At 40.1% G+C, this 13,404-nt stretch overlaps 1 protein-coding gene across 1 annotated transcript in view; it reads right to left on the bottom strand.

The window, feature by feature from the left end:
* LOC136884522 (protein FAM50 homolog) overlaps positions 1-13,404 on the bottom strand; it is a 32,552-nt gene that overhangs the window by 13,749 nt on the left and 5,399 nt on the right. Inside the window, exons 2-3 of the mRNA XM_067156759.2 lie at positions 11,098-11,292; positions 5,755-5,919 (exon numbers count right to left, since the gene is read on the bottom strand). Coding sequence (XP_067012860.1) covers positions 5,755-5,919; positions 11,098-11,277 — 345 coding nt within the window. The 5' untranslated portion in view covers positions 11,278-11,292. The remainder of the gene's footprint in view (positions 1-5,754; positions 5,920-11,097; positions 11,293-13,404) is intronic.

Genomic DNA, 13,404 nt, shown 5'->3' with positions numbered 1-13,404 from the left:
CATCACTGGAGGATTCCAGTAACTCTGAGACCAGTGGAGTGTTCCCTTTGTAGGCCATAAAGACCTCCCTGTGCCAGCCATTAGCAGTGAGTGATTTGTTATTTCCTCATTCTCTTTCATTTTGATTAATTTACTTTTCTCATTTTAGTGCTGGATGTTGTTAGCAAGTGCATACAGCTTTTCTGAAGTTCCTGTGAATTTGTTTTCACTTGTGATTTATTAACTTTTCTGAGTCGTCTTCTTATTTTCCTACAGTTTTTTTCTCACACCTGCAGGGTTGCGGGTGCGAACTGTCGCAAATGTGGATTTGGCCGTTTTACGACCGGATGCCCTTCCTGACGCCAACCCTATATGGAGGGATGTAATCACTATAGCGTGTTTCTGTGGTGGTTGGTAGTGGGGTATGTTGTCTGAATATGAAGAGGAGAGTGCTGGGACGGACACAAACACCCAGTCCCCGAGCCAGAAGAATTAATCAGAAGCGATTAAAATCCCCGACCCGGCCGGGAATCGAACCCGGGACCCTCTGAACCGAAGGCCAGTACGTTGACCATTCAGCCAACGAGTTGGACATTAACTTTTCTGAGTAGAGTATTATATTTTACGAGGGCTGGGTGCTGTGGTCATATTGCATCAGCTGTTCTTGCAGCAGTAGAGCGGTGGTGACATAGGTAAGGCATTGGTCACAAGTTTTGCGAACTGTCAATTTAGAAGTCAAGTTGGATAGAGTGTAAATGATGCAAGGCCGTGTCAAGCAGGTGATCGGTACCGAAGCGGGGCCGAACTGTACCGAAGGCAGGTGCAGGACTTCAGCGCATGTCATGAGGTGGCCAGTGATTGCTCTGCTTCATTTTATCAGTTGCTTGCATCTTTCTGTATTGTCGCTCTTGCAGTTTATCCCGCTGAAGTGTTTTATGCTGCATCAACAAGCGAGCTAATTTCTTATTTCTAATAAAAGTGAGCAGCATTTTACTTGTCCAAAAATGGACCAAAAGAGGGGAAAACATGTTTTTCATCGGAGAGGAAGTTATAAATCTTCAAGCAAGCAAAGGATCATCAAGCAAACATAATTCCCAAAATCCTTAGGGTTGTCAGTTTCAACACTGAACATGATCGTAAAGAATAAAGACACAATAATGGAAGCAGTGAATGAAAGTCTATCACACTGTAAGAAAAGTAAGTATGCGATGTATAGTAAATATGAAGAGCTCAAATAATGAAGAACTGATTCCACTCTACACGTGCTTCCAACCTTTCGGTCAGTAGTGTGCTGTTGCATGAAAAAAGCATCTGATAGGCTTGGAAATGAGAACTTCAGAAAAATGATTACTGTACTTGTAATGAGAACTTCTCCGTATCAAACGGATGGAACAACAGATTCAAAAAGTGTTAAGAAGTAGTAATAAAAACTGTGTACAGTGAGTCCAATGCTGTTAAAGGTGAAAATGTCCATGATTGGCAAGAGGGTAGATAGAATGAACTAATAAAGCAGAATGCAACCAAGGTCATTTTTAACATTGACGAACTGATCAACTCCCCCCCCTCAAAAGTCCTTCCCAGCAAAACCATGGCTTTCAAAGGGTAAAAGTACCATAGAGGAAAACATAATTAACTTCATCTTACTCTGAAAAGCTGCATCCACTGGTAATTGGTAAATTAAGGAGGCCACATTGTTTTAAAAATATGAAGACGCTACCCACTAGTTACGATGCTAATTAAAATGTATGAACGAGCTGTGAACTTTTTGAGAGGCAAATGCATGCTCTAACTCAAAGATGGGAAGACAGAACAGGAAGATCTTCACTTTGTTGACTGCTGTCCTAAACATTCAAAGAATTTACATTTGAGGAACATGGAGCTTAACCCCTCAGCGCCGACCTCTATACGTGGTATAGACCACCTTTTCTTCCGTAGCCGCTGACCTCTATACATGGTATAGACTCATGCATGGTTTCGCATTTACGGCTATAGCGCGAAGAGTTTTGGTGTTATGGATATGCAAATTGTTTTGTTTCCAAGAAGACATTTTTGGGTTTATCAGTGTTCTAAATAAGAATTGAAAATCGTTAAAGTGTAGTTGCTTTTGCAAGGATAAGTATTTGTCAATTATATCTGAGCACCAATCCGTGCTTTTTTAATAGTCCGTTTGCTTCATTCTTTCCCACAGAATAAAATAAAGAAATGATGATCTGAGAAGTTTGTCTTTTCGTGTGATGTTCTTTGCTCTAATTTTGTATTAAGAGTGCGGTTTATTTATTATATTTGTCTTTATTTCTCAGCTTGTAGTCTTTTCGTAACTCTCCACGAGTGCTCTGTGTAGGCATCAGTTAGTGCTGCTTTCTGTCATACGACACGAGAAGCAGTTGTGCATGGTATATGTCTCGTTTGAAAGACGATGTATCAACCTTTTAATCTGAAATATGTATTGAGTTGGTTTGATTCGTCATAAATGTTATTCCCCTCATTCAGTTTCGTCCTGCCGCTTTCGGTCCCGCTGCATCTTCATCAGCTTGTGTGACGTACCACGCTCAATGGCTAGCTCCTGCTGAGAGTAACATGCTTGAAATATTGTATAATTCAAATGAAAGTTTAGTCGGAAGTAGTAGTGGCAGTATTAGCAGTAGTGATAATGAAATAGATGATGTGGCTGTGGCCGATGCAGTGGTAAATGATGAGAGTGACGATGAGGAGGGACCAGTACTTGGAAATTTCGTGTAGGAGACTATAGATACGCATACAGGTCAAAGGGAAATTTTCAACAGTGAATTATGATTCCTAGATTCTCCAATAATATTTAGACAAGTCACAGGGACAAACAATGAGCAGTTATCTTATCAGTTTCAGCTGATGGAAGGTTTGTTTACGTAGTACAAAATACGCTTCTCGGGCGGGAAACGAAATATTCAAGGCCGGCGCGCATCAGATAATACAGTTCCAAGGTTGCAGGAAATATGTTTTATCAGGAAATTAGCACCCACGAGTGAGAAATCCAAATGTCAGACACGTTGTATCGCGTGTTCAAAACACGGTGAAAAGAAGACATCGGTGTACTGCTGCCAGGAGTGTGCCTTGGGTCTCTCTCTCTAAGAGTGCTTCAAACTCTATCACACGGAACTAAATTACTAAGGAAATGTGAAACAATTATGTAATTATCTTCATGTACATAGTTCTACCATAAGAAATTCCAAATTTCGTGAATATCGGGCTACTCTTATACTAGTAGTAACGCTTTAAGTGAATCAATGTATTTCAGTCGCGCGTAGTTGAAATCTCATCCGGCCGCGGGGTAGGAAGCTCTTTAAATGGCTGCGACACTGAGGGGTTAAGTTCTTGCCGATGAACTGCACAAGCAAATTACAACAGTCGGACTTGGGAATAATCCATCCTATTATAGAAAGAGCATCATGTAGAGGGCATTGATGGGTCCGGTACACATTCACGCTATCTCCAATTCGGGTCTCAGAAATTTTTTAACCTAAAGGGCGAATTCTACCATGTCCAAAAAAGGAACTTAGATGCAAAAACTATGAGTTTTTGCAAATTGTACGTAATTATTAAATGCCAATATGTGGCAAGCACTACAACTCTCATGCCACCGTAGCCATGTTGATGACGTCATAGTTCATCCCTGCAACCTGTGGCAGGTCAGCCGTGATGAAACTATGACGTCACGAAGCAACATCTGACATTTAAATGGACATACAAACACCAACTAAGCATCCCGTGAGCACTTCACATCACATAATGCATACGGATGATATAAAGTCACATAAATCACAACAAACCATTAAAATACTGGAATTTAACAACAAAGGAAGAAAAAAATCCGAGATCGCTTGAGTGCCCAATCACTATGGGGCAATGTACGGTTCCCAATTTAAGAACGGGGGTGCATGTTTAGGAATCCGAAACGCATGTACGAATGATATCAAACGATACATAACGCGGAGATGAGGAGAAATCCGTCCTTTATGCTTGCCAGGGACTCTCTGCCCACCCAAAAAAGTGTTATTACCCACACAGAAAACGGAGGCTACATTACACTGCAAGTTCACACAGTAGCAAGAATAGGAAGTAGTGTGTTCAAATGGTACTTAAAGAAGGTCATTTAGGTAACCACTGCATGTACTGCCGGCTTCGTCCACGAAGCCAGCTAGCATTAAGTTTAAAGCACTCGAGGTTAGGTTAATCTCACTGTGATATTCAATTAAACATGTAAAAAGCACATAAAACCACCTTGAATGTACGAATCATTCTGTAATTACTTAACTAGATAATACCGCGCAATGTGCATATACGAGCCATTAATTAAATAAATATGATAACTTGAATTGACAGTAATGGCACAACTATCACGACCACGTGGTAATTGCTGCAGGTAACCGCTCCGCCATCGTCGATCTACACATGCGCATGAGACGTACCAACCTAACAAACCTAACCACTTGGCGACTGCCTTCAACCCCTAACGCCAATACTTACCTGTTTATTGACAACGAAAGTAAATCATAGGATTACATCTGTACAACCAAATTACACAATGATGATGATGCTTGTTGTTTTAAGGGGCCTAACATCGAAGGTCATAGGCCCAATTACACAATGTGTATTCGCCATGTTATGCAGTTGTTTCAATAATCCCTTACGAGCCACGCATATGTGTATATTTAGATGAACCCAAGCTCATAAGGACCGCAGGAGATGCGCCCTCTTCCTGCCACGAGGAAGGGTTGGTGGCTCATGCTTACGTCACATTCTCGCAGGTGTACCACATGTGCTGTACATAGAGGTACAGGGGGTGGTGTGATGTCATAATTATGACGTCACGATAATTTTTCTTGTCCAAAGTGAAATGTTAAATAATGAAATCAGGCGCGCATGTGCAGTAGCGAAAATTCGGACTTAGTTTTCAGATATTAATTCCCTGTCTCTCTCTAACACCCTATGACATCATCACTCCTCCGTCACCAAGTAAACATGGTCGCCATGTGCTCTTCCAGTCCCATACAGTGTCCTTTTCAGTGTTTTATATGGCAGGTAATAGTAGAAAAAACTTAGTATTTTCGAACCTCTACTCCTTCCTTGTACCCTAATGAATATATCTAATAGCATATCACGGCACCTACACGTGAACTGGAGATAGCGTGAATGTGTACCGTAACTGCATTGAGTTTGATGGAGGCATGAAAAGGGCCAGCCTCCTCCTAGTTTCTCAGAGATTACTAATTAACATGAGCCCCCAAGATCTACGCTATGTAATACAAGGTTTCTAAAAAAAAAAAAAAAAAATGTCTGGGAAAAATGTCACTTCAATCATTAATTCATAATTATAGTTGTCAACTTGTCACAAGGAGGCAGTCATGCCGCATGCAGAATTACAAAACTATAGTTATTGATTTTGTGGTTGGGGCTTTCAGACCCATCTGCAATAGAGTTAACATAGGCAAAACCAGGCAACAGTATTAGGCTCGCTTAATTATGAACCAACATCCTTGCAAATTTCATGTTCTGAATAGCCAAGGAAAAGTTTACACTATTTTTCAACTCTCAACTGTCAAATTCCAATGTCAATATCTGTGTATGATAACCACATAAAACTTGCCTTCCCTATCATTAGAATATTAAGGTGTTCAAAACGGTTCTGTTTTTAGCTGAAAAGTTTCTTTAAAAAGTACTTTGATTTTTAACGTAGTGTATCAAATTGATAATACAACTTTAACTATCACCTTGCGCTACAATAACTCAAGTACATACCTGCTTCTTCTGTCTGTTCTTTTCAGCCTGTTTAGCTTCAAGTATTCTTTGTTTTTCTTGCTCTTTCTCCAATTGTTTCTGTGCCAACTTACGTTCACGTTCTTTAACAATATTTTCTTGCTTGGCTTTCATTTCATTAAGAGTCACCAAACCTATGGTGGAACTCTGCAAGAAAAAGTCAATGTAAAACAGAAACTTATTTATACAAACAAGAGGAATGTACAGAATCAGACAGACTGGGGGAGATGGGGAGATGAACGTAATGACTGCAGATGATGAAATGGTATGGTGTTATAAAGAGAGATAATTTTTTTCTGTTTTATTTCACTTTGCTTTATGTTGCACCGACACACAGTGGTCTTATGGCGATGATGGGATAGGAAAAGGCTAGGAGTGGGAAGGAAGCAGCCGTAGCCTTAATTAAGGTACAGCCCCAACATTTGTCTGGTACGAGAATAGGAAACCATGGAAAACCATCTTCAGGGCTGCTGACAGTGGGCTTCAAACCCACTACCTTCTGAATGCAGAGAAAGAATTTACAGGAGCATGTGAATACATGGGCAGAAGTAGTGGATGGAACAGTACGGGATGAGTTCAATATGACGAAAAGTGAGTTTCTGGTGACTAAAAGGAAGAAAGACTGACCAACAGTAGATAAACTGCTTGGAGAAGGATTGAAGAAAGTGGAATGTTTAAAATACTACATGTATAATAGAGGAAGGTGGTAGAAACAACAAAGAGGTCTTTGAAACAGGCAAGCATATACATTTCTTCAAAGTGTTAGAAGCCTGATCTGGAGGAACAATGTACTCCACGAAAGCAAATAATATATACGTTGAGTGGCCAAAAGTCATGGGAAGGGGTGTCCTATCAGAAAATGTGCTGTGTATGACCCCTGAGCACTGCGGCTAGCTGCGGCGTAGCTCAGCAGTCTGTCATAGTCACCAGGGTCGTGAAGATGGCAACACGTCGCGAGTTAACCGACTTTGAACGTGCATGATGCATGGGTCATAGCATTGCAGAGATTACACGCAAATTCGGGTTTTCTAGGTCACCAGTGTCAAGGGTTGATCTTCAATAACGCAGAGAGAGTGTTGCCACCTGTGTAAACGGACATTACATTGCCTCCACAGAACCATACTGGGCGTTCGATGAGCTACTGTGAGTCAGATCACTGCCCAATTGAATGCTGAGAGTCATGAACCCATTTCTACCAGGAATGTAAGGAGGCAACTGCACCACATAGGCTTCACCAGCTGACGACCAACTCGTGTCCATTTGCTGACAACTCAACACAGATCTCAACGACATGCACGGGCCCGCGAACATCGGTAACGAACCCTGGAACAATAGCGGTGTGTTCTATGGTCCGATGAATCCCGGTTCCAGTCGTATCGAGCTGATGGGTGCGTGAGAGTGTGGCATATGCCCCATGAAGCTGGATCCTGCGTGTCAACAAGGTTGTGTCCATGCAGGAGGTGGCTCAGTTCTGGTCTGGGTGGCGTACTCTTGGTCGCAATCAGGCCCCATTGTCCGTCTGGAGGGAGCGCTGACAGGTGCACATTATATGGACATTCGTTCGGACCATATGCATCGCTTTCTGGCCCTGGTTCGAACCCCACAGTCAGCAGCCCTGAAGATGGTTTTCCGTGGTTTCCCATTTTCACACCAGGCTGGGGCTGTACCTTAATTAAGGCTATGGCTGCTTCCTTCCCACTCCCAGGCCTTACCTATCCCATCGTCGCCATAAGACCTATCTGTGTCGGTGCGACTTAAAGCATATTATTCCTGGCCCTAGAGTACCCTGATGGAAATGCCATGTTTCAACAGGACAATGCGCCATGTCACTGCTCTGTGGTGGTACACAGGTGGTTGGAGGAGCACTCCAGTGAAGTTACGACCATGGATTGGTCCTCCAGATCCCCTGATCTTAATCCATGCTGTCTATGCTGGTGTACGCACATGAACCCCGCATCAATTACACAAAACCAATTGAGGGTAGCAGTACAAGATGCGTGGGTCCAGCTCCCTCCAGAACGATTTCAACACCTTGTAAAGTCGATGCCTCACCGGTTTGAGGGCTCGCAGAGGAGCAACTCGGTATTAACATCACATTCAGTGTCTTCCCATGAATTTTGGTCACTCAGTGTATATCATGCCTATTATAATCCAGTACCAACCTATCACTTGGATAATGAAAGCAAGAGATGTTAGCAGAGTTGGGTGAGTAAAATGAAATTCTTGCAAGAAAAGGGAGAGTGGGAAATAAGCAGGTGAGGGAAATTGTTAAGTAGTACCACACAAAATTATTATTTTCAATCAATTTGCTAGAAAATGCTGAATTAGAATTATTTTGAACAGAATGAAATGCTAAATTTTGAATTTTTAAAGGCTACATCTCAACTAACTGGCTTTGTAACTAACACCGTGTGTTGAATTAAGAGCAACAATCTGATTGGCTGGATGGCTGACATAATTTCAAACACTGACAAGAAATAAATACTTCTTGTTGGTAAAATTCCAATGATAGTTACTCTCAAGAGAAAAATATTAACAGAAAATTAAACATTTTTCCTCAATCTTGAATTATAAAATGGTAGGTTTTTAAAATTAAAAGGTTTGTTATGCAAAAATCCAACAACATTACATTTATTTCTCAGAAAAACCATACCTTCACACTTAGAGACATTCTCCATGTTGTCTTGATTAAAAAATTTAAACTTTATGTGTAAAGAAACACAACCTGAAATGCTGTAGGCATCACAAATTCTAACAAAGGCATTGTCAGTGGCAACTGGGGTAACAAAACAACACTAGGTATGAATGAAAGTGGGAAAAGCAGTGAGAATGAATGAATTATGTGTGGAAATGATAAAAGCAGCAGGACCTATCGGTCTACACTGACTATACAGGCTATGAAGTATTTGAAAAGAAAAATCTATGCCAAATGACTGGAATAATAATAGATACCTATATTTAAGAAGGCCATCCCTGCAGACGAGAGGTAGCATGCCTGCCTCTCACCCAGAGGCCCTGGGTTCAATTCCCGGCCAGGTCAGGCATATTTACCTGGACCTGAGGGTTCATTCGAGGTTCATTCAGCCTACATTATTACAATTTCATGGGTCACCTTGTAATCTGCCGGCCTTCAGGTTGAGCAGTGGTCGTTTAGTAGGCCAAGACCCATTAGGAGTGTAGTGCCATGGGGTTGGTTTGTACTGTCAATCTAAGAATGGTGACAAGAAGTTACATGATAAATTATTGAGGATTCATAGTCATATAACAGGTAGCAAAAATATTTCAAAGGATAACAGAAAGGAGAATGACAAGAAAGGGGGAAGGACAATTGAAGAAGAGCAATATGGCAAAGAAATGGAAGATCTGTGCTACACCCCATCTTCATTATGAGACAGGTGATGGAAAAGCAGACATTCGTCAATTCAGATAATGTCGCCAGAGCAAAGTAAAGTCATGAAGAACAAAGGATTTGGAAAACGAATGAATACATACAAGAACTGTTGCAGCAGAGGCCAGAACTCTGAGGGTGGGATGGGATAGTTCAAAATGTAACTAGTAATGGATGAAACTATAAAGGAGACATACAAACAAATATGTGGACAGGGAGCTGAAGGTGGTGATGTTTGCAGATGACACTGTGACATGAGGAATGGAGAGGAAGTACAAGGCCAACTAGATGTACTGAGTGACTACATCGGTAATTACGGAATGAAAATAAGTGAGCAGAGAAGCAAGACAATGGTGTTGAATAGAGGTGAAAGAGAAGGGAAAAGTATCAAAAATTGGGTGATACACCTTGAAATTGTGGAAAACTTCAAGTGCTTTTGGGAAGCGAACTGATGCAAGATGCAGGACTGGACATGGAGATCCGTAAAAGAATACAACAGGGAAGTGCATTTTACCAGAGTTTGAGGAACTTAATTTCAAAGATGGAAGTACCGAGGAAGTGTAAAGAGGAGATGAATATGATGATGATGATGATGCTTGTTTATCATAGGTACGACATCGTAATTGGTGTAAAACCTTAAATTAGGATGTTTAATATATTTTAATTATAGTTTATTTAATGCTAAATTATCTTTTATTAAGTGGTAAACATGACTAATATATGGTGTCCCTGTAAATATGTAGTATAAAATTGTATAACCTCAAATACGTATTGTTAACCTCAAAATCTATAGAGTCGAAAGCTGTAGAAAATTCCATAATGTTCGTATGTTAGACTTATTGTACTATAATTTGGTATAGATGAAAGGTTCTGGAAACTTACGGCAAGGTTTTATTATCCAGATACATGTAGAGACATTAAGAATGTTGTAGATATTTCCATGTACGTTTTTAAACAGGAAAGGAATGTTCGAGTACCCATTCGACTAGCTGATCGATCGATGTTTCGAGTGTGTTCCCTTAGAGTGTTGTAAGAACTCTTCCAGAAGTCGATCATTCTAGATGGTTGATCGAGTAGTATAAATATTGAGTTGTCAGTTCTAAGTTTGGGTTCTTAGGCAAGTGATGGACTGGGAGTGACTGTTGGGCTCCGAGGTGGAGTCAGAGTATTGGACTCGAAGGAGTGAGGCGGGGAATTCAAGAGAGTGCGCGAGTCAGTTGATATCTGTACTGGTCAGAATCGACTTCAGGGTACTCCGCTATTGAGTGTTGTATATAGTGTGATTTGTGACTATGTATAATTGTGTGTAGTGACGTACAGTGTAAATAAAGTAATTTATATAAAGAAGTGAACGTGTTCTCGTGTGATATTTGTTTACGTCAAATAAAATCGCAACGCAGAACGATATGTTGTTTAAAGGGGCCTAACGTCTATGGTCGTCGGCCCAGGAGATGAATAAAATGTATTTTTGCTCCAGGCTATGCAGCAGAGACCTGGACAAGGATGAAGAGACAGAAAAGTAAAATCCAGGCCAGTGAGATGGAAATTTTAAGAAGCATGATAGGATAGACAAGAAAGTTCAGGGCAAGAAATGAAGATACAAGGAAGTGGAACAGAGAAAGTTTCAGACAAGAAAGGAGAGGAATAAACTGAGATGGAGGATGAAAGAAGGTACCAAAGCAGATTATGGAGACTAAGACTGAAGGAAGGAGAACAACAAGCAGACCCAGACTAATGCGGTTAGATTTGATCAAGAACAGAAGGAACCTGGAATGAAATACAGTTGCGGACCAGCAATGGTGGTTGGATGGAGGAAGCTGGAAAAATGCTATTACCATACCGACCTGCCTGGTTACTGATAATGATGATGATAGTGATGAAATAGAACAAAGTAGTAAAAGGATTTGTAAATACCAGTGAAATAATATGGCACATACCTTGAGCTGCTGCTCCACTGCATCATAATGGGCAGCAAATTTATTTTCAATATTTGAAATCTTGAGATCTTCTTCTATCTTCTTTTTCCTCAGTTCAATCTCCTGCTGGGCTTTCTCTCTCTTCTTCATCAGGTGCATGGCACGGCCAGCCTCGCTGGCTGCTCCTTTGTAGTGAGCCATTTTTTATGATAATATCTAAAACAGAAATAACTATACATAACTTAATATCACAGATGACAATCCTCAGATCGTTTGGAGACAGCCTTCTATTTGTCAAAATAACTATCACCAGGAGTCTACTCAATGAAAAGTAAGGATCAGTATTACTTTGAAACATAACACAATCTCATTTGCATTTTTATTCTTCTGAAATTTAAAAACAATTTTACAAATTTCAATATCCCTTTAAATGGCATTAATAAATAGGTCATTTCATTACTTTTAATAATAGTCTTGCTATTTGTTTTATGTCACATTAACACAGAGACAGATGGGATGGGGTGGGATGGGATGGGAAGGAAGCGAACATTACCTTAATTCAGGTGCAGCCCCAGCACTTGCCTCATATAAAAATGGGAAGCAACAGAAAACTATCTTCAGGGCTGCCAACAGGGGAGGGGTTCAAACCCACCATCTCCCATATGCAAGTTCACAGCTATGTGACCGTAACTGTCTGATCAACTTCATTGGTTTTATTCATAAGTCCTGGGAACGGTGTTATGTTGCCCAAACTTGTGCCAACATGGTAAGGCCAGTATTGCATTGGAATGACAAGTTAAAAACTTCATCCAACTGTACCTCAATTAAGGCCACGGCCGATTTCTTCCCACTCCTAGGCCTTTCCTGTCCCATCATCACCATAAGACCTATCTGTATCAGTGCGAAGTGAAAAAAAAAAAAAAAAACTTTATCCTTGTTCCGTACTGACTCCAATGCACAGCAGCGACCACCAAACCAGGCCGAGTCAGCTCTAAGGGAAAAGACAGGTAAGTGTATTCCCTCTTCATTCTTTTTTCACTAGTTTATACTTCATAATTTGGTTGTCACCATATTAGTTTGATTCTCTTCTCTTTCCAGATATTGCCGGAGAGGCATGTTTTAACTTTAAAAAGTTTTTTTTAAGTGGGACTGTTGTCATCTGAAGAAATGGTGTTTTTCAATTTTAAGATTTTAATTTGGACTATGAATTTATATTAAGATTCAAGTTGAATGTACTTGATACATACCGTGCATACAGTGTTTTTAATGTGTTAGACCTTGTTTTAAATGATCATTACGTTTGCACACACTATCATGTAGACGATGTCTTATTTGAGGTTATTTTAATTTATCTCAGACAACATTCTAAAAGAATTTAGCCTAATTGTATAAAGTCCACCTGTTCTATACACGTTTGCCATTTGATAAATGGTCTGTCTAAAAAGCTACACAGGACATGTTTCGACCTAGCCTAGTGGTCATCACCAGCTAACATAACACAAAGATGAAGGAGATATACAAAAACAGTGATATATAAAATAAAAATAACTTAAGGTAAAATACAATCAACAAATGCAATAGCATTCCATAAAATGTTCAAGCTTAAATCTTGGATGAATCTAGTAGTAACAGGTGTGGGTCCAACCGTATTTATCACAACTGTTGGTTGGCTGGCGGAATAATTTAAAATTGTGATAAATGCGGTTGGACCCACACCTGTTACTACTAGATTCATCCAAGATTTAAACTATGAACATTTTAAACATAGATTTGTTGATTGTATTTTATCTTATGTTTTTCATGTATCACTGTTTTTGTACATGTCTTTCATCTTTGTGTTATTTTAGCTGATGAATACCTCTCAGCTAGGTCAAAACATGTCCTATGTACCTTTTTAGACAGACCATTTATCAAATGGCAAATGTGTATTGAACAGGTGGACTTTATACAATTAAATTCTTTTAGAATTTTATCTTAGAATTTTATAATTTAGAATTTAGATAGATATTATGGTGACAATGGGACAGGAAAGGCCTAGGAATGGGAGGGAAGCCTCCGTAGCCTTAAGTAAGGTACACCATTTGCTCGGTGTGAAAATGGAAAACCACGGAAAACCATCTTCAGGGCTGCCGACAGTGGGGTTCGAACCCACTATCTCCCAGATGCGCCTCTTAGATATTTAAAGTCAATACGGAACTGGAATGAAGTTCATTACTTGTAATACAGTATTTTAATTTGGACTATTCAAACAGCTGAAGACAACTCTTAGGAACCAAAACATGTACTGTGTTTTTTGTAAATATAATTGATCACTAAGAGTGACGTAAG

This window comes from Anabrus simplex, chromosome 12, assembly GCF_040414725.1.
Source record: "Anabrus simplex isolate iqAnaSimp1 chromosome 12, ASM4041472v1, whole genome shotgun sequence".
Taxonomy (NCBI): domain Eukaryota; kingdom Metazoa; phylum Arthropoda; class Insecta; order Orthoptera; family Tettigoniidae; genus Anabrus; species Anabrus simplex.
The sequence above is the reverse complement of the archived record's forward strand: the minus strand, read 5'-3'. Positions and strand labels throughout refer to the sequence as shown.